Below are 26559 nucleotides of genomic sequence, written 5' to 3' on the forward strand. Positions count from 1 at the left end.
TGCCACCGGTCTGCCCAGCGCAGGACCTTGGTGAGAATTCCAATTCCAGGCCCCACTGCCACGGCCTCTGAGTTCTTGGGAAGTCTGGCCTGGGAATCTGCATGTGTGTGTGTGTACCCCTTTTACACATCCTTTTTTTTAACCTTTATCTCTGCTGTGTGTTCCTTGTGCAGTCCCCACCCGCCTTCTGTGCTTTGAGAAGAGAGCTCCCGTGTTCTCTTACACAGGCAGCCCTCTTCGCTCCCCGCAGACCGTATCCATAGTGCTGGGCTTGTACTCGGCTGTTGCATTCATCTTTCATTCATTCACCTACAGACTCTCCCCTTTCGTCAGTATGTCTCAGATTCTGCTATCCTTGGAATATTTATAGAGCTGTCTCCGTGTAGACAAGGACTGATTTTTATTTATTTTTCTTTTCCCAGTGACTAGTGGACTACCAAGAACTAATCGGGCATAATACGATTGTGTTGATGAGGTGAAGGAAAATATTTAGTGAATTTAGTAACTCCAGTTTTATCTCTGCGCTGTATTATCCCATTTGCTAGAAGTTGCTTAATATCCGTTTTCATTTATTTTAACATATGCTGATGGTGGGCTCTCGGATCATCTATTTTGCAGTTTTATTTGGACTTTGGGTTTAGAAATATTGTATTTGTGCCTGCCTGTCACAATTATAAATGCATAAAATTAATGGCTGCTGTCACATTAAGATAGAAATAAATGCACTGGGCTAGATCATGTGTGCAGATAGATTTGGATGGGGATTGTGACTGGATGGATGCTTTATTGTTTACACTATTGAATTGGACCCCGTGCACATCAGTCATGAATACCAAATAGAGCAAATCCATAAGTCAGAGGCTTTGTCACCTTAATCAGGGAAAATACAAACGAGTGTTTCCTCTCCAAAGGTGGCAAATGGTGTTTACACTTCAATCGAAAGTCTATACCTCAGCTTAAGATTTAATGCCAGCCAGGTATTAGCAATGCTTTGAGCCGTAGATCCATCTGTGATTCTAAATCTTTCTACTCTGTGATTGTATGTGAGCTTCATAAAGTAAGAGCGAGCGGGGAGAATCATCTGATGAGAGAGAGGAGGGGCTGACTGAAATATCCTTAGACACAAGATCCCTGTGAAGGAGGAGGTTGTGTTACTCAACCCCCTTAAAGAAGGAAGGCTTGCTGGAACTGCCCCTGGCTGTCCTGGCCTGTGTGACAGCCCCTCCCAGACTCACCCGTGGTCCTCACAGGGCTTGAGTCATCCGTTCACTTCCTTCCCCTGTCCCTTCCCCTTCCTCCCTCCTCTCCTCTCCTCTCCCTTCCCCTCATCTCCTCTTTCCTTCCCTCTCCTCTGCTTTTCCCTTTCTTGCACAGATGCAGCTTCCCTAATCTCTCTCCGAAGCAGGTTAGCAGGGAGCCTAATCTGTGATATTTCTGTTGTTCCATTGGCTTTTCCCCAGTTTGGCCACTAGTGGGTTTGTACATGTGTCCCTCCCGCGAACAGCACTCTTCATCACCTATGGACACTTTGCATACCAACTAGCTGGCGTTATTACTTTGTTGTCATTTGATAATAGATAAAAGAAAAAATCCTTCCTTAGACAATTATTTTCTACCCGTCTGTGCTTATGCTGGTTATGAAGCCACACAGGGACCCTCCTATCTAGCTCCTGCCTTGGAGAATTCCACATGTCTCACAAAGAAAACTGTGGTTACTCTTCTGCTGAACTGAGCAGGAGAGCAAGTGCTTTGTCAGGGGCAGGTGTTTGGTACCTCGGTCAGCTAGCCTGTTGGGATACCTGCATCACAGATCAGTATGTCCGAGTTCCAGTCCTCTGCTGATGTGCACCTGGGCAGGCAGCAGGTGGTGACATCAGCACTTCCTTCCCTGTTACCCGTATCGAGACCTGGACTGAGTTCCAGAGTTCTGGCATAAGCCTAACCCAGGCTCGGCTGCTGTAGGCATTTAGGGAGTGAACTTGTATGTGGAAGTGAGATTCATTCTCTCTCTCGTTCTCTCTCTCTCTCTGTATGTGTGTGTGTCACACCTTTCTTCTCCCCTCCTCTCCCTCCCACTTCCTCCATTCTTCCCTGCCTTTCAAATAAATAAAAATTTAAAATGAGCAGTACCCAGTGTGTCTCTAGGACAGACATGGATTTACTCCTCAAAGTGGGAATGACTCTGGCACCTAGGGCTGCAACAGAGAGGGTTCTGAGATGCACAAACTGGAAAATGCCTACATGTTTCAGCATTTAGTGCTTTTAATGGAAGGAAGTGCTTTAGTTAAGCCCTGCAATGTTGATGATGATGATAATGATTGCAGCTTGTTGGTATATAATGCTTTATTGCTTCCACAGTGCTTTCCCACTTATTACCAAGTTGTTTGGTTGGCCTTGGAGGTATTTAGCAAGATATTATTAGATAGATGACTGTACTAAACATCAAAGAGCCCTGGGCATTCTGGCACCACAATTTTAAAGAAGTCACTTAACTCTCTTTCAACTTCAGTTTCTCATCTATAAAATGGGAGTTGAAACATCCACATTTTTGTCATACCGCTGATGCACCAATGTGCACTTTTTCATTCTTAAGTGTTTATTGAGCAGTCCCTTTGTGCCAAGCATTGAGCGAAGGCTTGCATCTTGGGTAAGAAGCATCTTGAAGAGCTCCCAGCTTCGAGGGACTTGGCCATGCTAACCTATAGCTATAATGTTGAAAATGCCCGAAGAAGGAACAGTGAAGACACACACACACAATGCAACATAAGTCATTGATTCTGTTTTGAGGAAAGGAGCTTCGAGTTAAAGGGCCCAGTAACATTCCTGGTGTAAGATAGTGCATCACTCATTAGATTATCTTAAGAAATTGAATAATATGGTGATGTGCCTTGGGGATTTTTATTATTCACCAAATAATGGTGTTAAGCTAGAACAGGGCAGTGGTTGGATGTACTGGGACAAGAGAGAAAGGAAATACCAATTCCAAAAATGAGATATAAGCCAGATGCAAGAATGTGTCGGGTAGAACAAAGTGGGGCAGATGACAGTTTTTCTGAGTGACTGGATCCATTCCTGTTGATATCAACAAAAATAGGCCAGAAACATTTGATGACTACAGCTGAAACCACAAGGACAGACGGACAGCATCATTTGTACGCAGAAAGTTTGTGGACTAGAGCAGCCTTGGGGATTGAAGGGGACAAGGCTACTGTGGCTATGGATAAATACAGCAGCTAGAGACAGGCTCATCTTTTGTAAAGTGCTGCCAACACCTTCCTTTAGGTAGGTCTGGTTCTCATAATGCAATCATAGACTATTCTGGACAGTCCCTTTAGAAACAGCACCTGTTTTCTGTGAACACAGCTCAGGGAGATTGGTGTGTGTTTAGAGAAGGCAGATGGGCCAAGAGGGAACCACAACACATAACCTATAAAGAACAGCTGAAGAAAAAGGTCGTCTGGGGGTATTTCTTAGGCTTGGAAAAGTGGCTCAGAAATTTTACAGCCTTTGATAAGAACCATGCATCTGGGAGAGCTGGAGAATCCAGAGCCCTCCAGTAAATGGTTATGGAAGAGCAGCCTGCAGGCTTAGTCTGACCACTTTACCCAGAACTTTAGCAGAGAATTGGGTTCCATGAGATCGTCAGGTAGATGAGGCTTTGTTGTGATATTAGACCCTGAAGCGGGCAAACTCCACGGATGACTGAGCGGCACTGCCAGGAGTCATTTCTACCTGCACAGACTCTGTTGATATGACCATATAGAGGCCATCTCAGGAACAGCAAAATGTCCCCCAGGCTCACGTTCCAGTAGTGTTTCATTTCATACCATGATCATGCCCCATGGAAGAGTCAGCAAGGCCTGGATGCATCTCTTTGAAGATGTTTGTTCAGAAGCATCTCTTCATCACTCTAACCTCAAGGAGCCTAGTACTCCTGCTGATGAAGTCTTTTTTGCAGAATAAAGGACATTGGCTGAACTGCTTTTGAAAGTAATTTTTCATCCCAGCAGATTTGAGCCATTGTGCAGAGCACTCTAAGAGGTTAGGAATTGGTGGCTAGATTACAGCCACCCGTGTTTTTTTTTTTAAGTGGGAGAATGGAAAGATTAGTGTGGTCAAAACTCTGGTTTTAATAGGAAATTTGATTTTTGTAAAAAGAAAAAGTATGGTTTTCTGGAAGCTATAAACCAAATTGAGCCTCTAGTCTAAAACAAGGTTTGTTTTGCTTCAGAAAACAGTTTAGTGGCAATGTATTCTTAAAAGAAACGTAGGCAATCTTAGAGTCTCTTACTCTTCCTTCTCTTTGCCATTTATGATTTGGGCTTCTACTAGAGGAGAACTTTGGGTTAAAAATCTGAGTTCAGATTTTTTTCTCAGGATTTTGTGCCATTCGTTTTTCTTACATTTGCTTCAGATATCAAAACTAATAAAAAAAGCCTGATATCTAGGGTTTTTTCCAGGAAATGCATGGCTGCATCAAAGTGCACAGTTTAAATGAATTATTGTGGGAGTGTTTGCCAGCCATCTAGGCAAGGGAAAGTTTGCTTAGCAAATTACACTTCTATAATCTCATCTCCCATTCGTTAAGAATATTAAACAGTGCTTTTATCCTGGCTCTGTGTGTGGGGAGAAAGAGTGAATATTTAGTGTCTGGTGTAGCACTGTAATAATAATAATAACAACAACATTGGATTTGAGTTTGATTTCTCCACTTTCCAGTTGTGCTTCCCTGAGCCTCAGTTTCAAGGATACTAAGTTGGGGGACAGTTCTGTGGATATTTCTCAGGACAGAATGAGCTAATGCATGTTCAACATCTTCTGTGTCTGGGGATGGCATGTGCTCAGTATATTATAGTTACAACATTTTATGTTATTACCTTGTAGTACTTGCATCATGTAGTTTACAAAATACGTTTGTGTAGCTATCGTATAGAATCTTTTAGTCATTACAATGAGGAAATATTTTAAGGAAATGAAAGCTCTCCTCCTTTAGGATCATTGACTGAAAGGAATTTCCATGGGATGAAGCCCTTGCCAGGAATGGAGCTATGCCAATCACAGAGGCTGGCTTCTCGGGGTAAAGGAGAAGGTGGGTGCAGCCCAGATTCTTAGGCTCCTGACTTTACTAGGTGAGCATTTCAAACTTCTGAAACTAGATAGAGTATGCAACAGTTAGGGCCCAAACATGGCCCTATAGTCAAATGCATAGCCATTGTTCCAAGTTATAATAGCAAAAATCCCAAAACCTTGTTCCAAGAACTTCATTCTTTGAAATACACTCGTTGTATTAATGAGAGAAGAAAATAACAGAATGACTCATCTGGTATTTTATAATTAGTGTGAAATTTATCATCTACATTGAGAAATAGAAAAAGATGAAAGAGAGGCTAGGGTTGGAGTTATTTGTGTTGTTTTGAAACTATCCTCTAGAGTCCTACTTAACTGCTTTTTGTTTGCTTAGAATGTCCTATGAAAAGATTGATGTCACAAGAAGGATTTTTTTTTTTAATTCAGCTATAATGGATAAAGAGAAATCACTAATTTTGAAATACCTTATGCTTGTGATTTTTAACATAAGTTTTGGGGTTACAAGTTCTGAACAGAGGAGGCCTGGAGGGCGTTCTCCGCAACCCCCTGCAGCTTTTTGGGGGCAGTCCTTATGCCTGCATTTAGCCCACCATCAACCATTTTTGAAAGCAAACTTCTTCACGATGCTGAGTCCCATAACCCTGTCACATGACTTATCCTTTGGTTTGTATTCATCTGCCTTGATTTTTTTACCATGAATCTTTTTTTGTTTTTTTGGTAGTTTGTGGAATGTAAGCCCTTTGCGTGTTTTGTCGAATTTTATTCTCAATGTTTCCTATGTTGTAAATGGGTACTGATATTTTAAATTTTGTATCTTAATAGTTTCCTATTAAGGTACAATTAATACATTAATTTTTATGCATTAAAAAAATAACTGCAGGGATGGGTCTTGATGACATCAGAAAAATTGCTGTTTGGGACAAGTGTCGTTTCCAAGCATGGCTGCTCCGTTTAGGATCCAACTTCCTGCTAATTCACACCCTAGGACAGGGCAGGTGATAAGCCAGGTATTTGGTTCCCTGCATCTACATTGGAGACGTGGATTGAGTGCTGGGTTTCTGGCTTTGGTTTGGTTTAACTCTGACTATTATGGGCATTGAGGGAGTGAACCAGCTTATGGGAAGGGGTGTATCTATAAATCTCCCTCTATCTTCCTCCATCCTTCCCTTCCTTCAAAGAAAATGGGAAAAAATTACATGAAACTTTAGTAGGTTGTAAGAATTAGGTGGGAAAATAATTTAGCTTGCATAAAACGGGTTGTGCGTGAAAGGTGTGTTGGACCAACACAAGCTGGGTCGTAACAATGCACCCAGTATGTATGTCCTCAATGGTAGTTGTTATCTGTCTGGCCTTCCCGTATTCTGTGTAGTTGTAAATGCCAGACTCTGATCTGCAAGTTGCAGTTACAGGGCTTAACATTGTGTGGTAGTTGAGATGTGAGACCCTAGTCTCTGGCTGACTCGGGTTTGAACCCTGTTATAAACTAGCACGGTGATCTGGAGCGTGTCTGCTGCACTCTGGTGATCTGGAGCGTGTCTGCCGCACTCTGAAGTCTACATAATACAGTATGAGGTTATAATCTGAGCACAGCCTAGGGCCTGGCATGTAGCAAGTGCTCAGTAAGCACTGGCTCTTCTTGTTCTGGCTAGTTTTATTAAGTGACAATGGAGGAGATGCTAGAGAAGTCAGAGAACTTTCTAGCAATGCTTATCTAACAATACAACCATTTCGTGTGAATTGACCTCCCACCGCACTGTGGAAAGGCACCGAGGAAGCCGAGATTTCCCTAAGAGTTGGTCCCTGTGTTGCAATGCTATCATCTACACTGCTGTGGCACTACAAACTGGGCCAGTTTTTTGGTCTCCCCTGTTCCTGAGGACAGTTGACCCACAGACACCAACAGTGTAAAACTGTAGACAGAAGCAGTATTCCTGAAAAAGCAAACGCAGACCAGGCTCATCTTTCCATCAGCTGCAGTTTATGATTGTACATTAAATTCAATTGCTTTCTTTAAGAGGCTAGAGTTGGGACGCATCATCTCTAACCCAGTGTCATCCATTCTAGCTTTCCCCCAGGAGTGCGGACAGACCAGCCGCCTTCCCAGCGCCCACTAATTAATTTATCTCATGCTTGTGATTTTACAGCGCTTAAGTGCTGAAGCGTTTCTGTTTATTCTTCTCCCTGCAAAGCACCTCAGGATGCATAAAGACCATGAATCTCCATTGCAAACGCCGTCTGTCTGGAGCTGAACAGCATGCTGGCTGCCTGTTGTCTTGCTAGCACTGCCTCTTGCAGCCAAAGTAACTCATCCGTTAATTTATCCTTAATGACATTTTGACATTCCAATCAGTTCATCAGATGTTCCTTTTGTAAGACGTCACTCGCATGGCCTGGCCAGGGGGCCAGGCCACTCTTGATGCATAATGCATGAGATTCATACTCTGCTCAGTACTCTGATAGACATGTCTGCTTCTTTAAGACCACATGTTCCTCCAAGTCCTGGCTCCCAGAGAGCTCCCCATCAATGCCTTTGGAGCCGTTTTTTCTTTTTTTTTTTTTTTTTACCTCCTCTTACAACTTGCTTTGCTCAGGGAAAGATAGTCAGTGCAAGGAGAGGATGCTGAGCTCAGAGACATAGATGCTACGATGCTGTTTGGGGAGAAGTAAGGATAAATCCTGCCGTACACAAATGCCTCAGAGAAGCTTTAAGGCCATAGATCCCACTAAAACTGTGGCAACCCTGATACCATGAATGCCATCATTATTCTGTTACTACTTAGAAATAAGAATTACAAATGCACTCTGATAGCTAATGACTATCAAAAAAGAAAGGAAAATTATCTTTATTGTCCTCAGTCTACTGCATCTGCCACCCATGCATCCATATACTTGCTTATAGAAGTGATCTAGTGTAGGCAGTTTCATTGTTTCTAGTTTTCAAATAAAATAAACCTAATGCAATCCAGATAGCAGTTTTGCATGTTACTGCACAGTTTTCATTTTTAATGGCTCTTCATCATCTTAATAGCAACATAATATTCCATCCAAGGAATGCACTGCAATTTACCAAGTTGGTCCCCTGTTAGAAATTTTCTGAAGCTCTAGGTCCTCATTTGCTATTAAAGAGAAGCAATAGAGTGGGATAAGGGTGGCAGGGACAGACTCGACAGACTGAGGAGCTGGGCTTCAACCCAACTGGTGCCTTTTAGCTGTTTATAAGCTTCCAATGAACCCTTCTAGGCCTTGGATTTCACATCTCTAGAACAAAGGAAATAATCCGTGTCATGCAATACTGATGAGAGCATTTCTAGGGACCAGACCCAGAGGTGTAATATCTGCTGAAGGTACAACTCTTATGTTCACCCATCCCCAGAGGCTTTTTGGCAGTGTCTGGAGACACTTTTGATTGTCACCCCTGGGAGGAGGGGGAACTACTGATATATCAACGAGAGGTCATAGGTGCTACTAAGCATTCCATAGGTCAGCTCCCCATGTGTTGTATACATGTTAGCCTGGTTGTGCCAAAGTTGAAAACCCTGGCATATGTAGAGTTGATTGTGTCAGCTTTTTCCTCTCTCTCACCTTTCTGTATGTGTATAATGTGTGTGTGTGTGTGTGTGCGCGCGCGCGCTTTAATTATTTCCCTAGAATAAAATTCTAAGCAAATGGAAATCTTGGATTAAAGGATGTATGGTGTAATGCCTCCTGGTGGTTTTGGGAGGAGTGGAGTGGAGTGGGAAATGAAAATAATGTTTGGGGTGCCTGATGGGGAGAAAAGGCAGAAGGAAGATAGGACATGTTCCCTCTGGGCACAGGAGGACATTCCATAGAACAGTAGTTCTCAGAGTATTCTGTCTGGCACTACCTTGGAACTTGGACATGCAAGTTTTCTCGTTTTGTCCTAGAATGACCAAATTGGAAACTCAGAGGAAAGAGGCAACCATCTTTTTTTAATTTTACAAGCCCTCCAGGTGATTCTGAGGCGTGCATGGGTTTGAAAATGACTGCTATGCACCCTCTGCAAAAGAAAAGCCAACTTGTAGACTAGCTAGCAGGAAAAGTGTGGATCCATGTGCAGAAATAGATGAACACTGTCGAGTCTGACTCACGGGAATGTGCCAGTATGGGAGCAACAATAAAGGAATCATGAATGTCACTCATCCATTCATCATTCACGCAGTCATTTATTCAGTAAGCACTTTTAAAGCTTTTACAGCTTCATGCCAAATGCTGAACTAGATGCTAGAAGAAAATACAAATATAAAATAGGGCGTATTAAATGTTTATTATGATAGAGGGTGATGAGAACAAGTAGGCAGATGACTAAGATACAAAACAGAAAAGAGATTTCTATATCAGGGTGAGAGTAGAAAAGGTTTCCCCAGAGAAGTGGTGCCTGTGGTAGAGCGTGAAGGATTTGTGACCATATCTTAATACATGAATTCAACACCTGTTTTCTGACTATCTACTTGTGCCATCAACTTGCAAGGCCCTGAGAATTAGCAATAGAAAGATCAACGTGATCCCCACCATTGTAATTATAGACTCCCTGTGGACTGGTCGTCTGCAGGCAGGAGTTTCAGGAGGGGCGCTGGGGTTGGGGAGGAGAAGGGGTGGGCTTGTGAGAGGGAGAAAGGCATCTTTGGAATGGGTTGACAGCTAAGAAGAGCTGTGAACATGTGGGTATGTGGTGGAGGAGGACATTCACTGACACAAAAGGGGAATAGTCCTAGGCTCGCAGCAACCAGAAGAAGTAGCTTGGAAGTGGTTGCTTGGGAAAATCCATCTTCATAAAACTGAAAGGGATATAGCAGAGAAACCAAAAACGGAGCGTGGAGGCAGGGAAGGCTTTCATGAACTCAGAGGGATAAGTCACCTTACAGAACTGTGCTCAGGGATGTGCTGCCTTGTGAAGTGGCGAGTCCCTGTGACTGGAGAAGAGTGGTCAGGGGTTGGGTGAACACTGTCTCCAAGTGTTGGGGTGGGTCTCCTATCTAAAGTAGAATAATGACTTAGAGGTTCCCAAGAACCTTTTCTACTAAGAGAATCCAAGCTGATTCAGTGACTGGTGATGAATCGAAGATGAGCATCTGAGTATGACTTGGGAAGGAGCATCTCCCCAGCTGTCAGCTTTGGCTTACGGTTACAGGGGCATGATACAGCAAGGGTGATGGCTGGGAAGTGTAGGGAGGAAACTGGGTTCCCTTGGTTCCCTGGAGTCCTCGTTTCAGGGAGTGCATCAGGCACAAATCTGAAGAAAGAAAAAGGCATGCAGATTGCTGAGGAAGGGAGAGAAAAGGAACCTTGCTTTTGTGGGATGCCTTCATGTGTCAGAAACCATGGTAGAGAATCATGATTTAATGTTTCTACTCATCATAGTAACTGTGACCTCAGATGAATCAGATTATATTCCACAGATGAGGAAACAGTGTCATAATCTCATGGAGATGGAGGCTTGCTCATGAACACACAGTTGGTGTAAACCAAGTCTGTCTGGGCAAAGTGGAAGTCTTCCCATGGCACCAAGCACAGATGGGCTCTGTGCTCCACCCAGCATCTCCAGAGCTCAGCATCCTAAGAGCGTTCGGGAAACTCCCACTGTCTCAACCACGGGTCCTGTGCTTTCTTTGCCATGAAGTCTTTACTCTTGTCTCATTGTCTGTTTTTCAACAAACACATACACAGAACTTACACAGGACTTCAAAATGGTTTTGCAGGAAGAGGAATTAAAACAAATGCATTTTAATGCAAAATATTGAAATCTAGAACCTGCGTTTTACCTAAACTTGTTATCATGTAAATGAGAACTGGGACCTTGTTTTTACGGACTTTGTATTCATTTCCTTGGAATGCCGATAATAACGAGCCATCAGCTGAGGGGTTTACACACTCACCATCTCGGAAGCTGGATACCCAAAGTCAGGGTGCGTGCATGGTAATGCCTGTTCTGCAGCTCTGCAGGGACTCCTCCTTTCCCTTTCATGGTGTCTGCTAGTGACCCTTGGTGCTCCTTGGCTGTCCACTGCATCACATCATGGTTGTTACGTGGTGTTCTCCATGCACATCTGTCCAAAAGCCCCTCATCTGGCAAGGACACCTGTCATGTTAGAATCAGAGCCACCCTAGTGAGCTCATCTTAACTTCACAGCTTCAACAACCCTGCTTTGAGGTGATATTCACAGATACTCGGGGTTAGGACTTCCATGTCTGTGGTAACAAAGCAGAACCTGGACTGTACACTAATTCAGAGCAACTGGAGAATAGGCCCCACCACTGCAGGACTTCTCAGATTGTGACATCGTTAGAATGGTCCTGGGGTTTATTAATTACCTGGAGTTTCTGATTCAGTATGTCAAAGATGGGGCCAGAGATGTTGCATTGCAAATATGTTCCCAAGTGAAGGTGTTGCTGCCAATCCAGGAATGGACTCGGAGAACCACTGTTCTTCCTTGGTGGTGCCCAGACGTGGTGCGTATTAGAATCACCTGGCAGCTTCTGAAATCTCAGATCCCAGGCTCCACCCTTGACTGATTAAATCAGAGACATCCGTCATTTTCAAACTCCCCAAAGGATCTGTGCTAACAAGGTTGAGAATCACCGCTCTAGACTACATCGACAAATGGGTGCCTACTGTATATGAGCCTGAACAGAAGCTTCGCCAGCACCACATCATTTAATCCTCATAACCATCTTACTGGAAAGTGCTACTGTAACCTGTATGCCAGAAACAGCATGAGACTGACACCCAGAGGCATGAATGGCTTGCAAGAATTCACACAGCTAGTCTGACAAGGAGCCAGGTTTTGATGCCAGGCTGTCTGGCACTAAAATCAGCATGTTAAGTGCTGTGCTATCCTGCCTCCTGATGCGTAAGAAAGCAGTGTGTTCTCCTTTAACTCCTGCACACATCCATATCCTCTTTGACACCAATGATCTCTGATGTAATGGGGCCGAGCCTCTGCCTCCCCCGGGCTGCTGACCCTGGGTGAGTAAAGTTTGGATTAAGGAGATTTTACTGGACTTGGAAGAGACTACAGTGGGCTGAATTTATGTTTCTAATCTTATTCCTAAAAGAGAGATAGAGGGATATAGGGACAGGTATCCTGGGCTGATGGGCAGAAAATGAGTGTGGGGCCTGTGGCTCCCACCCCAGTGCTGTGTGCCTTGGCTAAGTGTCTGCTCTGCTCAGGCCTCAGTATTGTGTTCTACCAAATGTGAGGATGGGACCGAGCAAGAGCCTCTGTGTGTGTGTGTGTGTGTGTGTGTGTGTGTGTGTGTGTGTGTGTAAAAGTCAGATATATAGAGAGGAGGAGAGACAGAGTCACTCCCTAAGTGACCTCAATGACCAGAGCTGAACCGATCTGAAGCCAGGAACCTGAAGCTTCTTCCAGGTCTCCCACATAGGTGCAGGATCCCAAGGCTTTGGGCTGTCCTTGACTGCCTTCCCAGGCCACAAGCAGGGAGCTGGATGGGAAGCAGGGCCTTCTAGACATGTGAAAAGCCTGACTGATACATCCCAGGTTAGTGTGCATGGCTCTTCCCACTAGAGAGGAACTCCAGGTGAGCTCAATGGGCTGTGTCCATCTCTTTCCAGCCCAAAAGTGACCCTGTGATATTTGCAAAATTCTGATGCTAGGATGTCCCACTCCCTGTGTTCTCAGTGGATTTTTTCCACTGATGAGGGGCCCAATATGTTCAAAAACCTACCTCGAGGGAGGATTCGTGTCAAGCTTTTCACATCAGTCTCCTTCTAATAGCCTTGGTACAGCGTAGATGCTCATTAGCCATCTTGTCCACCTCTCTTCTGCGCAAGGAAGAGGAAATTGCTAAATCTGGGGTTGGGATCTCTAAGCCAACAAGATGTTTAAGATGCTTGAAGCTCCTGACGTGCCAAGCCAACCTGGTCTTGACTCTGCTGCCTTGGGGCCACACAGATGCAGCAGTCAGAAGTTTGACTTAAGAATGCTCTCTATTCCTTAGTAGTCCATCTCCATGAGAAATAGGTCTGCATAGTCCTCTTCTGGTAGTATGATTTCCACAGCCTTTCCAGCTCTGCTTTCCTCTCTGCCTTGAGCCATTCCCCTTGTCACTATCGCTTGGAAAGAGGTTTACTCAGAGTAAATGACAGGACTGGAGGCCCATCATGGGCACATCCCTGCCACCTGCTACTCACTCAGCTAACAAGCAAAGGATGGAGTCCACAGAGCCCATGTGAGAGGGAAAATGATGGCGAGCTGTGACTGTGTCCCTTTGTCCCCACCTGCCAGAAGCAGTAAACTTGGAATTGCTGTGTCTTCGAGCATGCTTCAGCTCTAGAGGTGTCCCTGCAGAGGAATGATCAGACTCTGCGTGCTCTCATTCTGCCTGCTTTTGGTACCCCCTGCTGGTGAAATTGTGTGACCCAGTTGATGAGAATCTCAGAAACAACTAAAGAAAAAAAAAAAATCCCAACCTCAGGAAGTCAGAAGCACTTGAGTTTAAAATGCTCTGAGGAGCCCATGAGTTACATGACCATCCTGTTTATGAGGTCTTTTTTTCTTTTTAACGTTCTATAGCTGTAGGTATCCTGTGGGCTCTTGGGGGAAAAGAAAACTCTAGCTATAAACATTCCATTAATTCTGCAAACATCCCAGGAATGAAAGGCTGAGTTATTAGCCAAAAATATTCCCAGGTACAAATATTCCGATCACAAACTAATCTTATACAGGTTTCCTTCCCTTCATTTGCATGTATCATTTTTTAAAGTCCTGATAATTTGTGGTCAATCTTCTCTGTACTTCACACCTTAGATCTACAAATACAAATTTATGCAAACAATTTCTTGGGCAGTGGCTCTGTGCCAGACACTCAACAAGAAACTGGAATAGGCACAAGGAGTCAGACTCCCTTCTCCCAAGAGATTCTCACCCAAGTAGGTGATAAAGTTAAATCACATTTGACCACTGAATGCTTGGCTGGTATGATTTTGCCTAGTCTCCTGCCGGGGTCCAAAACAGGCATGCACTCTGTAGTAGCGCTGGTTACTTCTTGTTAGTATTCATCATCTTTGCAGCTTCTTGCATTTGTTTCTGTAGGTCTCTGTTTAATGTTCATCTTTGCTGTCAGTCTCTGTTCTAGTTAGGAAGATCATAGTCAAGAAGGCAAGGTCATTGTCAAGGTTGATACAGGCATGTGCCCAGTAGATGAGTCAGAAAAAAAAAAAAAGATACAGTTTTGCCTAGATGAGCAGGAGTCCCCTTCAAAGGAGTGGTGACATTTGAATGGCGTGAACCTTTAGAGGATAAAGAAGGGGTGGCCGGAGAGGACAGGGACGCACTAAGGAATGGAGTGTTGAGTGTTCTTGGCTGGGGGGGGGTGCAGTGAGGTGGATGGCGCTGCTTCAGGGGAGGCATTGTGGGAGATGAGGTTGGGTTGAGGTGTGGATCAAGGTGTAAGGGTCTCACATACCCTGGGCACAGGCTTGGATTTTCTTCTGTCTGGTGGAAAAAGGTTGGGGGGTGGCAAATTAAACTCTTTGGTAACTAGAATGAATAATAATTTTCCTGTGTTGTAGAGGGGATTTGTATATAAGCATTATATTCTAAAAGAATAGCTCTTCAAATACCTATCTGTACATTTTAAATTACTAAATAGCATGATCTTCAACATGAATATGTGGTGCCAGCCATGGACTCAATACAAAGCATGGTCAGATACTAACATTCCCATTTTTTTTAAAGATTTATATGTTTTTAAAAGTCCCCGTTCTTCATTTTTTCTTAATTCGAGTGTTCAGAATTACCCTAACATTTCTGTAAAGTGGCATTTTTTCACAGAAGCACGGAGACCTTTTCTCATTATTATTATTATTATTCCTTTGGAAACCAGTGATTTGTGCCTAACCCTCTTCGTATTATTTCACCCTAAACGGAATGAGACTGGCTGGAAGTTCTTCCCCCAAGGAAGTATCAAAACCTCCAATACATACTCCTTTATAGTTTTAAAGTTAATTCTCTTATCAGATTTCCTTTTATTTCCTGCTGGGGCGATGTGAATGGAGCACAGATACAGGCGAAGGATCTGCTGTATATCCTCTCAAATTTATGATTAGGAAGGTCACATATGTATTTTTAAACACATTCCTTTTTGATATGAAATGAAGAATAACATTCTAAAATGTCATCAGCCACAGACTCACTCATTTTTCTTTTGGTGCTAGTCCCCAAGCCCAAAATTTGCCGGTTGGAGATAAAGGACCCGACCAATTCACTCACTCGCTCATTTCTTGTTTTTCTGTCTGGAGTAGTAGTATCACTAGACCAAGATGCCCGTGGCCAAAGCATTAGAATCAACAGGTATGAAACCATTTCTCTGTGCCCTTCTTCCTCCTGGCCAATTAAAAAAAAAAAGGTGGGGGAAGGACAAGTAAATGAAAATGCAACTTCAGGCTGAGTTTGTCTTCAAATTATGGCCAACATGAAGAACGCAAAAGCGTCTCTCCTTTCCATCTGGAGTCCTGAATGCAGAGTCATGCTCGGGCTTCCTGTGCTCCGACTTCTGCATGGAGAGCACGTTCAGCTCCCGCAGGGACCCCGTCAGAAGGATGCTGTGTTGTCCCTGGTTTCCAGCTGGGTTCGGATAGCATTGACTACAGAAGGTCAGAGGGATAGGGAGAGTGTGCTGGGACCTTTTTGTCTCTAATTCTGTCCCTGTGAGGTCATTTAGAACTAGCTGGACACCTCAGGAGGAAGCCAGTTCTTCTGGCCAGTGGCCTCCTCCTTACAACTCTGTCGTTTTGGGTTTGGGTTAATGCTTGGTATTCTCATCTCTCTGGATCCATGGGTGATAGACTGCGATCGTGTCGGCATGTTACACCTTGAGGTGCACTACACCATGCTCACCTTTGTCAATAGTCCTTCTGTGTGCGAACCCTCCGGATACTATCCTCATTGAGTATGTTGTCTTGTCATTCTCTGGGCTATGTTTATATCAGGGGACCCATGTCTGGAGGAGGATTCAAAATGGACTGGGCTCTGTATGAGCCCCATCAACCTCTTCTGAATCGAGGCTTGCCCTCTGCTTTAACACCTGCAGTAGGGAGGCCGTTATCTTCATTTCATAATAGACTGCCCATTTTGTAATAGACTCAACTTGAGAAAATTCTTTCCATCCTTGCCCTGATTTTGACCTCATTGGGACATCTCTCATTCTGTGCTGAGACACAAGTGACCTGGATTAAATTGAAAGTCAATTTTCTCTTTCCTCTTAAAGTAGGAGAGAGAGACCTGAAGATATTTATCCTCAGGATAGTTAGTATTTATCCTGTGCCTTTTTACATGAAAGAGCATAATAGCAGATGCGTACAAGAGGACTTCAGAAAGTTCATGGAAAATGGAATTAAAAGACATGCTTTATTTTGGTGCAAAAGAAATTAAAATACGTCCTTTTTTTCTTAATGTAGACCTTCCATAAGTATTTTGATTTTTTAATTTAAGAAATTAACATGGAAGTTGTACAGTCTTAGAGTATGCCGTATGTCTCCGTACAAGTGTGTGGTGTTTAATCCTATTCAGAGTAACCCTATTTATCTCTTCAAATATTCAACATTTCTTTATAGTGAAAGCATCCAAACCTGATTTTCTAGATTTGTTTTGCTTTTAGAGAAGCATGCAGTACATTAATATTATCTGAAGACCTTTTGATATGTTGGAAAAACTCAGAAGTATTGGCTTTCAGACATGTTTGAATAACCGTGTAGGAAGGGTTAGTCATAATTTTTTGTCTGCAATGGTATATCGAAGACAAGATAAAATTGTAGGTTTCAGATCTGTAAGAGAAGAACTTTTTAACCTTTCACTTCCCTGATGAGGCATAAACGTCTGTACGATTTGATAAAATTCAGAAAGAGAAAGGATTCCACTGTGGGGCAATAAAAGAGGGGATTCAGACACTGGTGGAGAAATGAAACTATCAAGCACTGTGTGTTGAATGTTCAGTGTGTTGCAGGGACTGTACCCTGTGTATGTTTGCTTTTTATTCAGATGAGAATGATATATTCCATGTACTTCATATATACAGCTTTAGGATATTTGCCACCCTCATCCTTCCTTTGTTTCTTTACATTTTTTAATGATAGCATACTTCTAACTTACTTTTTAATCATGGGTTTAGCCCTTCACAAAGTCAATAATTCAACAAGTAGAATGTAGAAGGACCACTGTTGTGTCCAAGTGTAGAGAAGGGCTGTAACAATCAAACCTGAAGATACCAACTGAGCTGCATACCGTTGTGTATATAGCCACGTTTTCTTTATCTGGTCGTCAGTTAATAGGTTAGTCCTGCTGTTTGCCACAGTTTGCAGAGGAAGCACTTGGGACTTAAAGAGATTAAGGAATTTGCTCAGGTCTTGGCTAAAAGCCAAATCACCTGGGAAATTTGGTGTCCGTACGAGAGCCCACACTCTGCCTGGTGTACTCTGGGCCTTTTGTGCTGTTTGAACTTTCCAGGTGCCTCTAATTTACAGCAGCGTTTGAGAACCGCCACTGTACACTCTTATCATTATAAATGCCCATTGATTTCAAGAATAACTGAAAATGGAAAGAGCTACACATCAAGTTCCACATTTCTCTCCCTTTGCCGCTAGAGATTGGCCTTCACCCTTATTCACTGCAAACACGCAGCGCCTGCTTCAGTCTGCATTGACTTGCTGGCTTATTTCATGAGCTTAGCCCCTGAGAGAGGCCATCCTCCATATTTTAAAAATATGTCAAACTTTTTTTATTAGGAAGAGAGGTGGGGTGAAGCATAGAGAAAGCGCACTGCTGTTGGTTCATTCCCGACGTGCCAAGAACTGGACCGGGGTAAAGGCAGGAGCCAGGAGAACGGTCCACGTCTTTCAAGTGATAGGGACCCACCTATCAGCTGTCATCATTAGAAAGCTGAAAATCAGATGCCAAAGCTAGGAATACAACCCAGGTTCTCTGATGTGAGATGTAAGTGCCTTAACTGCTGAGCAAGAGACAAGCTCCCCGGTCTCTACTTCTGTTTCACTAAGGTCTATAGGAACACAGAGCTCACCTGTTCATTGCCTGAGAATGGGGAGAGCATTGTACAGGTCTCATTTCCTGTCTTAAGCTCAAGTATAGAACATACCCATTGCTGGGGAGGAGGCAGTATGAATTTCGTAAATCTGCGTAAACACAAACCATTCATGGTTTCAGGATGACTTGGGAGCCTTCATGTCTGACACTGGATTACCTATCTTGACCCTGTTTCTGGAGAATGAACCAGATTCCAGGGCTGAGGTTGATGATAAGGAAGGAAAACAATCTGGTCTCTAATGCTTCGTTGCAACCGGTACCATCTGACTGTGATTTTTTTTTCCCCTTGCACATGTCCCAAAGGAAGCTGGCCAAGAAGCAGAAAGAGACCCAGAGCGGAGCCCAGAGGGAGATGGGGCCTGTGGCCTCGGCTGACAAACCCACCGCCAAGCTCAGCACCAGCCGCAACGAGGAAGGCTTCTCTTCTAGTTCTCAGGACGTCAATGGATTCAGTAAGTTGAGCCAACAAAGGGATAGGGATCTGTGTGGCCCTGATGCTGCTTCTGCTGTAGACCCCTCATGGTGGTCAGGTGCTGGGAGCTTCTCTGGGATGACTGGACAAGGATGAAGGTTCCACCAGGTAGAAACAGGGCAGCTCTTCGGGGTGCAAAGAAGTGCTTGGGGATCCACTCTAAAGCAAAATGGAAGTGAGAACAAGTCGTCAGAACTTCCGTGGATATAAATAGACACACATTAAAATAATAATGGTAAAAATAGAAGGAGGAGGAAGATGACTTTGCCATTAAGGGAAAAAAGTGAGCCTTGTTGAACTGACTTAAAATTACCAAGATTATGTTTCATCCACACAAGGAGAGGTCAGTGAGTCATGGATGACAACTCTCTCCATTCTGAGTGCTTAGGAATTGCAGGCTCAGAGAAGCAGCCTCCTCCAAAACCCTCGGCTGCTGGGTTCCAAGTCCCGTCTAGACTCCATGCCCTGCAAGCCTTAGCCAGTGTTCCAAGTGGCATTTGGTTCACACCGCCTGAGTCCTCTGCAGGGCTGGGAAGAGGACCGAGCCAATGTAAGTGGATCTTTATCCAATGGAGAGTGCCAAGACTGCTAACACCTGAAGCTGCCTTGGTGCTTAGGTTCAAGAAAACTGGCTTTTGTTCTTTTCTCTCAGCTGTGTACTGTAAGCCAGGTCCTTGTTGGGTTTAACAGGCTGGAATTTCCAGCCTCTGCCCCACTTGGGGAATGCAGACAACCGAAAGGGATGAAATCAGAAACAGTTTCGTCATCTGTCGTGTGATGCAACATACCGCTGTTTTTATAAAAATCACTTAAGATATTATGCACATCTATCAGAGGATGAGGGAAGAACAGAAACAGATATTTATTTGCCACCTTCTCTGATGCAGATACTATCTCATTTCACCCTCACTATTGTCCTGGGACATATTTAGGAACGGTGATTACATATTGTAGATGAGGTCTCCAGGGCTGAGTTTGGTCACTTTCCCGGAGCGACACAGCTCGTTCCTGATGGATCCTGGACCTGAGGGAAACCCCAGCCCATGACGTGAGAGCCTCAGTGGAGCACAGAAGGGTCAGCACCTGGGAAGGGGTTCAGGCTGCACACAGCTGGTCTCAGCATCAGCTTACCAAGTCAGAGCCTGCTGGAGGATAAGGGGTAGGGCAGCGACGGGAGCCTCTGCATTTTTGCAGAGCCCCTCAGATGTTGTTTACAGGAATTCTGATGCAGGTGGCAGTAGCTGTTTTCAAACAGTGACGTTCTGTGTCTTGAGGAAGAGAGCTTAGTTTAATTCTACAAGTAGGATGAATACTCACACGCCTCGATAACTTTTCAAAGCATTCTTCACTCTCCCTCCTCCTGTTTCTCCGTCTCTGCCTCTTTTTCTCTCTAAACAACATTTGCTTGTGTCCTACCATCCAGGACTCATTCAGGGCGCTCACATCATATTTGGTTTCTCTGTCTCTTCAGTTTCTTTCATCCCAAACAACTCTCCCAGCAGCATTGCAGAGAGAAAAGGAGAGACGGAGATCTTCTATGCACTGCTTCACTCCCTAAATGGCTGCTAGGGCTGAGCCAGGCCAAAGCCAGGAGCCAGGAGCTTCGTTCAGGCCTCCCACATGGGTGCAGGAGCCAATGTGTTGGGGCCCTCTTCTTCTGCTTTTCCAGGTACAGGTACAGTATCTGGAAACTGGAAGTGGAGCAGGCAAGATTTGAATCAGCACCACATGGGCTAGCAGCCTCACAGGCTGCAGCATAGCCTGCTGTGCCACAGCACCAGCCCCGATACTGGCAGTTTTTGAGAGTCTCAAGCAGTTGGCCGGTAGAATGTTCCAGGGTCTACTCATGCCTTCCATGAGGATCACTTTCCAATTAAACATTTTGGCAAAAGTACTACGTAGGTTTATTAAATCAATAGGCACACAGCCCGCTGTTGGTAACGCTAAGCAAAAGCTCTTCTTAAGGTTAGATAATGGCTTTTTAAAAGCAAAGTCTAAATGCATATACCGATTGTTTTATGAGTATTAACTGTGTGCTTTCCTTAAACATCAAAGCCAATTGGCAGTCTGCCTGGCAATGATGCCAGCCCTTTCTCCGTTTCAAGCCAGGTGAATCACTGGATTGTACATTTGCACAAGCCCAGAAAGAGGTAGCAGTGTAAGCCAAGGGAGCAAGGAAGGGGTTTGCAGTGAAATACACTTATATTGCCCTTATATTTTTTTACACAAACTTTTTTATTAGCTGCAAATGTATAAAATAAAAATTGTGATAATAATACCACCTTCCCCCATCTCCCCTATTAGTGCTTCCTTGTTGTATATTTGTTATAATTAATGAACCACACCCAGATTCCCCTAGATTCTTATCCCAACTCCTTTTATGCTTCCCATCCCTTCCAGTCTCTAGTAACGACACTCTGTCATCAGAGTCCGGTTCTGGCTTTGTTTGATTTGAGCTCACATGTGAGGGAGAATAATGCAGTGATTTCTTTGCATCTGGCTTATTTCATCAGCATGGTGTCCTCCAGGCCCATCTATTTTGCTATCATCTAAATAGAATTCCATTTATATAAATTATATATATGTAACATATATATATGTATATACGTCTCACATTTTTATTAGTCTTAGAATGTACATCTTGTTGGCCTCATGGCATGGCTGTTGTGAAAACCACTGCTATTAGCCTGGTAGAGCAGCTGTCTTTTGGATACAGTGAGTTCATGTCTTCTGGGTATATTCCTAGTGGTAAGATTTCTGGATTGTATGGCAATCCCATTTCTAATTTTTCAAGAAACCTCCATGTGTTGTTTTCACGATGGCTGTGCTAGCATACGCGCTCACCAAGAGTGAGTAAGAGTGCCCTTGTCTTCACATCCTCACCAACCTTCATTTCTTTTGGGTCACGGCTACCCTGACAGTGAAGAGGTGATGCCTCATTGGGGTTTTGGTTTGCATTCCCCTAATTGCCTTTATGGAAAGGACCAACCATCCTGGGCTCTCTGACCCACTGGCTGCACTAAGTTGTCACTGTCACTCCAGCTTTTGGTTCTTAGGCAGAGAAATTTGCTTGCGAGCCTAGTGGATTCAAACTACTGATCAAGCAGCGTCTATTCATCCCCAACTTGTCCCTTACAGACCCGCCTCTTGTGCTCACTTTTCCATTTGTGAAATTGCCCCAGAACAACTTGGAACCCCAAAAAGATCGTAGCCAAAGATTCATGGCAATCCTAGGACCCTGAAATTGTAGGTATCTGGTCTCAGGTTTTTCTGATACCAAAACAAAGCCTAGATAATGTTGAATCCTTGGACTTCAAAGGGAGCTATCACTACTATTTTCCCCATGACCCCAAAGCTAAATCCTTGAGGTGAAAAGGCCTGAGCCTGGGGAAGATGGACTGACAGAATCTAGATATTTGAAAGGCCGAGCACAATCTTGTCAAATGGATGGGAGAGGGAGGATGTCTGTGTATATATTTTACATGTATACACATACATGTCCATGTACTCCAAAATCTTCATGGAAAACTGGAATTGAAGGATAAGTTCATTTTTGGGCAAATGCTTTTGAAACCCATGTGTGCCATGTTTCACAATATGCATTTTTCCATTAACTTTTTGAAGAGCTCTCAAATGCATACATTTCAGAAAAGTTTTTTTGAACAAAATAGTTGTCTTTTGATCCCATTTTCTGTGTGTGTGTATGTGTGTTTCAAGATTTACCTATTTGAAAGGCATACTGACAGAGAGGAGAGATGGAGAAGAGATCTTTCATCCATGAGTTCATTTCCCAAATGGCTGCAACATCCAGGTTTGGACCAGGACAATTCCAGGAGCATGGACCACTAACTCCTTCTTCTACACAGGTGGTAGGCCAGGTAATTAGTCCGTTCACTGCTGCTTTCCCAAACGCATTAGCAAGCATTTGGTTTAGAAGTGGAGCAGCCAGGGCTTGAGCCCAGCATTCTGATGTAGGATGCCAACATTATAAGCAGGAGTTTAATCCACTGCTGCACAACACCAGCCCCTCCACAAGCATTTTGCAGCACATTCATATATATGTATATATATATACACACACACAGAGATATTTAAGCACACAGACATATCCACACAGCTGTGCCAATGTATATACATTCATTTTAATGATACTGCTTTTAAAGAACCAGAAAACAAATTTTAATTGACTTATACTCAATTATTATGCATTTTAGATTTGTTCAAATTACCGAATATATTAGTATTCTGAGCATTTGATGTCCTGTGGTTGCAGCTGCAAACACATTCAGTGGGTTGTCGTGAGGAGGGGTTGTTGGAATGCCCTGGAATGCATCAGGTGCCTTTTAAAATGCCCTGTGGAACCACTGGGATGAGATTTAAAGGGAAAAAAATAGAAGTAATGCTTACACTGGAGATGGAAAAATTGCTTCTGAAATCACCCTGATGTATGTAAAATTGAATCTATTTTCGTGACATTAGGGAAGTGACTGTCTGGCTTCTGAATTGGCGTCTTTTGGAGGCACTGAGATTATGTGCAAATTTTGAGGTAGCATTGAGAGAAGCAAGGCACAAGAATAGTGCTTGCATTAGAAGAAGATTGCAGAAGAATGTGCCTTGAGCAATTATTTCATTATTGAACAGGTGGGCCTTTGCCTAATTCAAATTCTGCTTCTCCCGACGTAGGTTTATTTTTTGAGGTTTTTCTATTTTGAGTGATTGCTTAGTTCTGCAACATCTACTCAGTCAAGCCTCCCAATATTGTATAGTAACCATGACCTCTGGTACTCAGGGGTGATGTGGCTTTGTCAGTTGTGGGCCATTGCTTTGGAATGCATTAGCATTCTTTAAAAGGAGACTACCTGTCACATTTCAAGGACAAACAATATCCATTGTTTTCCGTTTAAAGAAATGCTAGCTTTTTTTTTTAAAGTCATTTGATTGTTATCTTGTTGCCTTGTGCACTTGTGATTTCTTTCATAATCTTTGGTTCACTGGTATCATTTTGGGGTCTGGTAACCCCTTTATATATCCATACTTAAGTCGACTCCTTTATCCATTTTGTTTATGTGCTACCTCCTTGCCTATTTTCTGTCTAAATAAAAAGAATTCAGTACAAATTTTACTGAATTCCATGATTGAGGAACTTGGTTGCCCACCCTTCTCGTCATGACATTTAGCAGACTCACTCATTCTGTGGGAATCATTAGTTGAATGTCTTCATTTTTAAGTTTCTGTGTAGCGAATGGTTCCATGTCTGGTGGGTGAAGGGTCATCAGGCATTGGGCTGTTGGATGTTCTTCATTCATTACTTGCTGAATAGGTAATGAAACCTGTACCCCCAAGCAGACACACCTTTCTAAATGAGGCATCTTCATTTTCCACCTAACAACCTTTGGCTGGGAGGATCCTACTTTATCCTGGTTCCTCTATCCACCAAGATTCCTCCAGGAAATTGGCTATGCAGTAAATACTATCACAGACGGGTTTTGTGGGCCCCCTTCTCACCAGGAGAAAGTTAAGAAAGATTGAACCTAAATGTAGGTGGGTACAGGGAGAGCTGAACCACAGAGAAAGAAGACCCTTCACCCAGAGAGTTCACAGCTAGGTAGGAAAGACACATAAGATTCAACAAAGAACATCTTCGCTCACCTGCTTTGTGCAGTAGCTTCCTGGACCCTTCCTTGGCTTTATTCCTCCTAATATGATCAAAATATACCTAGAAGACAGCACACTATAGTCTTGGGAGGTATTTGTTAAGTATTGAAGCCCTAGCCCCTTTTCTTTCCGTCAGCACACAGATCTCATAAGTGGGTGTTTGTTTTTCTTTGTGGGCAAATCAAATTCTATGCAAGTTTGATAACTCTTGCAAGATAGTTCAGCAGAAATGGGGCAGGCAAAGGGAAGCTCTAGACAACATGTTACTGATTATTTTAGGAAGATGTTATCTAATTAAAGCAATTCAAACAGCAGCGGCAGGTCATGGCTTTATAAAAAATGCTCAGTGGACTCCTTACAAGGTTTGTTTAACCATTGCAAGAGGATGATACACCAGATGAAGAAATGAATCTCTGAGAAAACGAGACTGGCCTGTGTGTCGTCTCTGGGGGAAGCTCTTGACAATGATTCCTGGTGTGAAGGACTGCCACCTTTGGGTAGGACCTTCACTGGTCCATTGCTTTGCTAGTTGCTGTCCACGTATTAGCGCCAACCCTCAAACCAGCATAAGCATGGAGGAGTTACTATCCAGGTGTATAACTGATATTGCTGCTGCTGAGATAAAGTAAGATCCCAAGCTGGTCTTCCCTGACCTCCACAACAGTAAATCGGTACATTCTCTGGCTTTGGCTTAAGTCTCTAACCCATCCCATACCCACTGAGTAGTCAAGTGAATGAATTACAGGGATCAAACTCACACTGAAGTCTTACAGCTCCAAGCCTGCATCATGTTCCAGCACCCTTCATACTCAGTTCTGTCCTCTGTGGTCTGAAATCTGTTTCCTGTAACTCCTATTCATGGATTCCTGGTTTTTGCTTTTGTTGTCGTTGTTTGTTTTGTTTTGCACAAAAGCGTACATGGGTCAGCAGCCATGTACTGGCACTTTTCCTCCCTCTGGTGTCACATTGGGTAATAGAATCACTTTGTTTTCTCACAGTACCCACTCCCATAGTGGCTCTTTGCAGCTACCTATTGTGTGTGTCCCGGTTCTTCCCTCGGAGTAATGAGCACCCCTGACCCAAGACAGTCATCCCTGCTTCGAGTCCCAGTTGGCTCTGTCTTTATTTGGCCCACACTCCTAGAGAGTGCAATCTCCAAGATAACTACAACTATCCTTACCACCCTAAATCACAGGAACTAAGACTGTCACCTGTATCCTTTATTCTGGACTCCAAACTTGGATTGGAATCCCCCACTTGTGTTTAGATTAACCTGTCAAATGTCTGTGACACACTGCTCATGTACAGGTCATGGCTTTCACCTGTGCTGTCTCATGCAGCCCGGGAAGAGATGACTGTGGGTACCCAAGAGAAGGACTTTATCTTTGTGCTGCTTTTTCTTGTTAGATATAATCTTGTTATCACAATCTATTGAGATATCTTTACTTCTAATCATATCAGCCATGATATCATTCAACTGTCCCAATTTGGGGGCCTTGAAGTATAATAGTGATTGCTTTTATAATTATATTATAAATGATTATAATTTTATATTATAAATTATTATACTAGTTATCGAACTTTAAATATGAACCCATTTTCACACTGTCATTTTGTGTATGCATTCGTATTTCACTGTACATTGGGAAGATTAAATGATACCTATGGTTATGTCTGATGATTCTAAGCAACAAATTGGAACTTAAGAAAAGCAAAGAGCTTGCCCAAGACTTCCTACCTTTAAATATCAGAATTGAAACCTAGGTTTTTCTGACCCTTGAAACCAATAGAAGAGATCATTTTGTAAACTGCTTTGTGTGAAGTAGAGAGAAATCTATTGAACCCAAAACTCTGTGATGCAGAGTTTGGGGGAAGAAACCCCAGCAATCTGCTTCAAGTTTGAGGATCAAGGTGAATCCGAGCACCGTCAGTCCCCAAAGTTTGATTTTTCGTGTGCTAAGTTGTCTGATATCTGGGGATGTCTGGATGGGGGGAAAGGACTGCCACCTTTGTGTAGTGGTTCTGCCTTCCTGGGGTGGGTATATCAAATGGACCTGGAGGCTGCCCAGGACCATTAATAACTTTGAGAGTTTCCAATTCTGAGGGTTCCTTTTCAGCTGTCTCTGCTATTTTTTTCTCTGAAAATGGACAATCTAAGAATAGTAATGGAAATGTTGGAAATTTTCAAGAAAAAGCAGTGATGAGTTGCAGTGAAACTAGGTGCTCAACAGAGCATTGTGAATGCAAACTTTTAAAAATGGAAAA

At 43.4% G+C, this 26559-nt stretch overlaps 1 protein-coding gene across 3 annotated transcripts in view; it reads left to right on the forward strand.

Annotated features, from left to right (window-relative positions):
• The window catches only part of PTPRT (protein tyrosine phosphatase receptor type T), a 918862-nt gene that overhangs the window by 793991 nt on the left and 98312 nt on the right, over positions 1–26559 (forward strand). For all 3 annotated transcript variants that reach the window (XM_040981459.1, XM_040981457.1, XM_040981458.1), the window contains one exon: positions 18471–18619. In XM_040981459.1, the coding sequence (XP_040837393.1) occupies positions 18471–18619 (149 nt within the window). The remainder of the gene's footprint in view (positions 1–18470; positions 18620–26559) is intronic.

The sequence above is a fragment of the Ochotona curzoniae genome, unplaced genomic scaffold (genome assembly GCF_017591425.1).
Source record: "Ochotona curzoniae isolate NIBS_2020 unplaced genomic scaffold, NIBS_Ocur_1.0 contig_3520, whole genome shotgun sequence".
Taxonomy (NCBI): Eukaryota; Metazoa; Chordata; class Mammalia; order Lagomorpha; family Ochotonidae; genus Ochotona; species Ochotona curzoniae.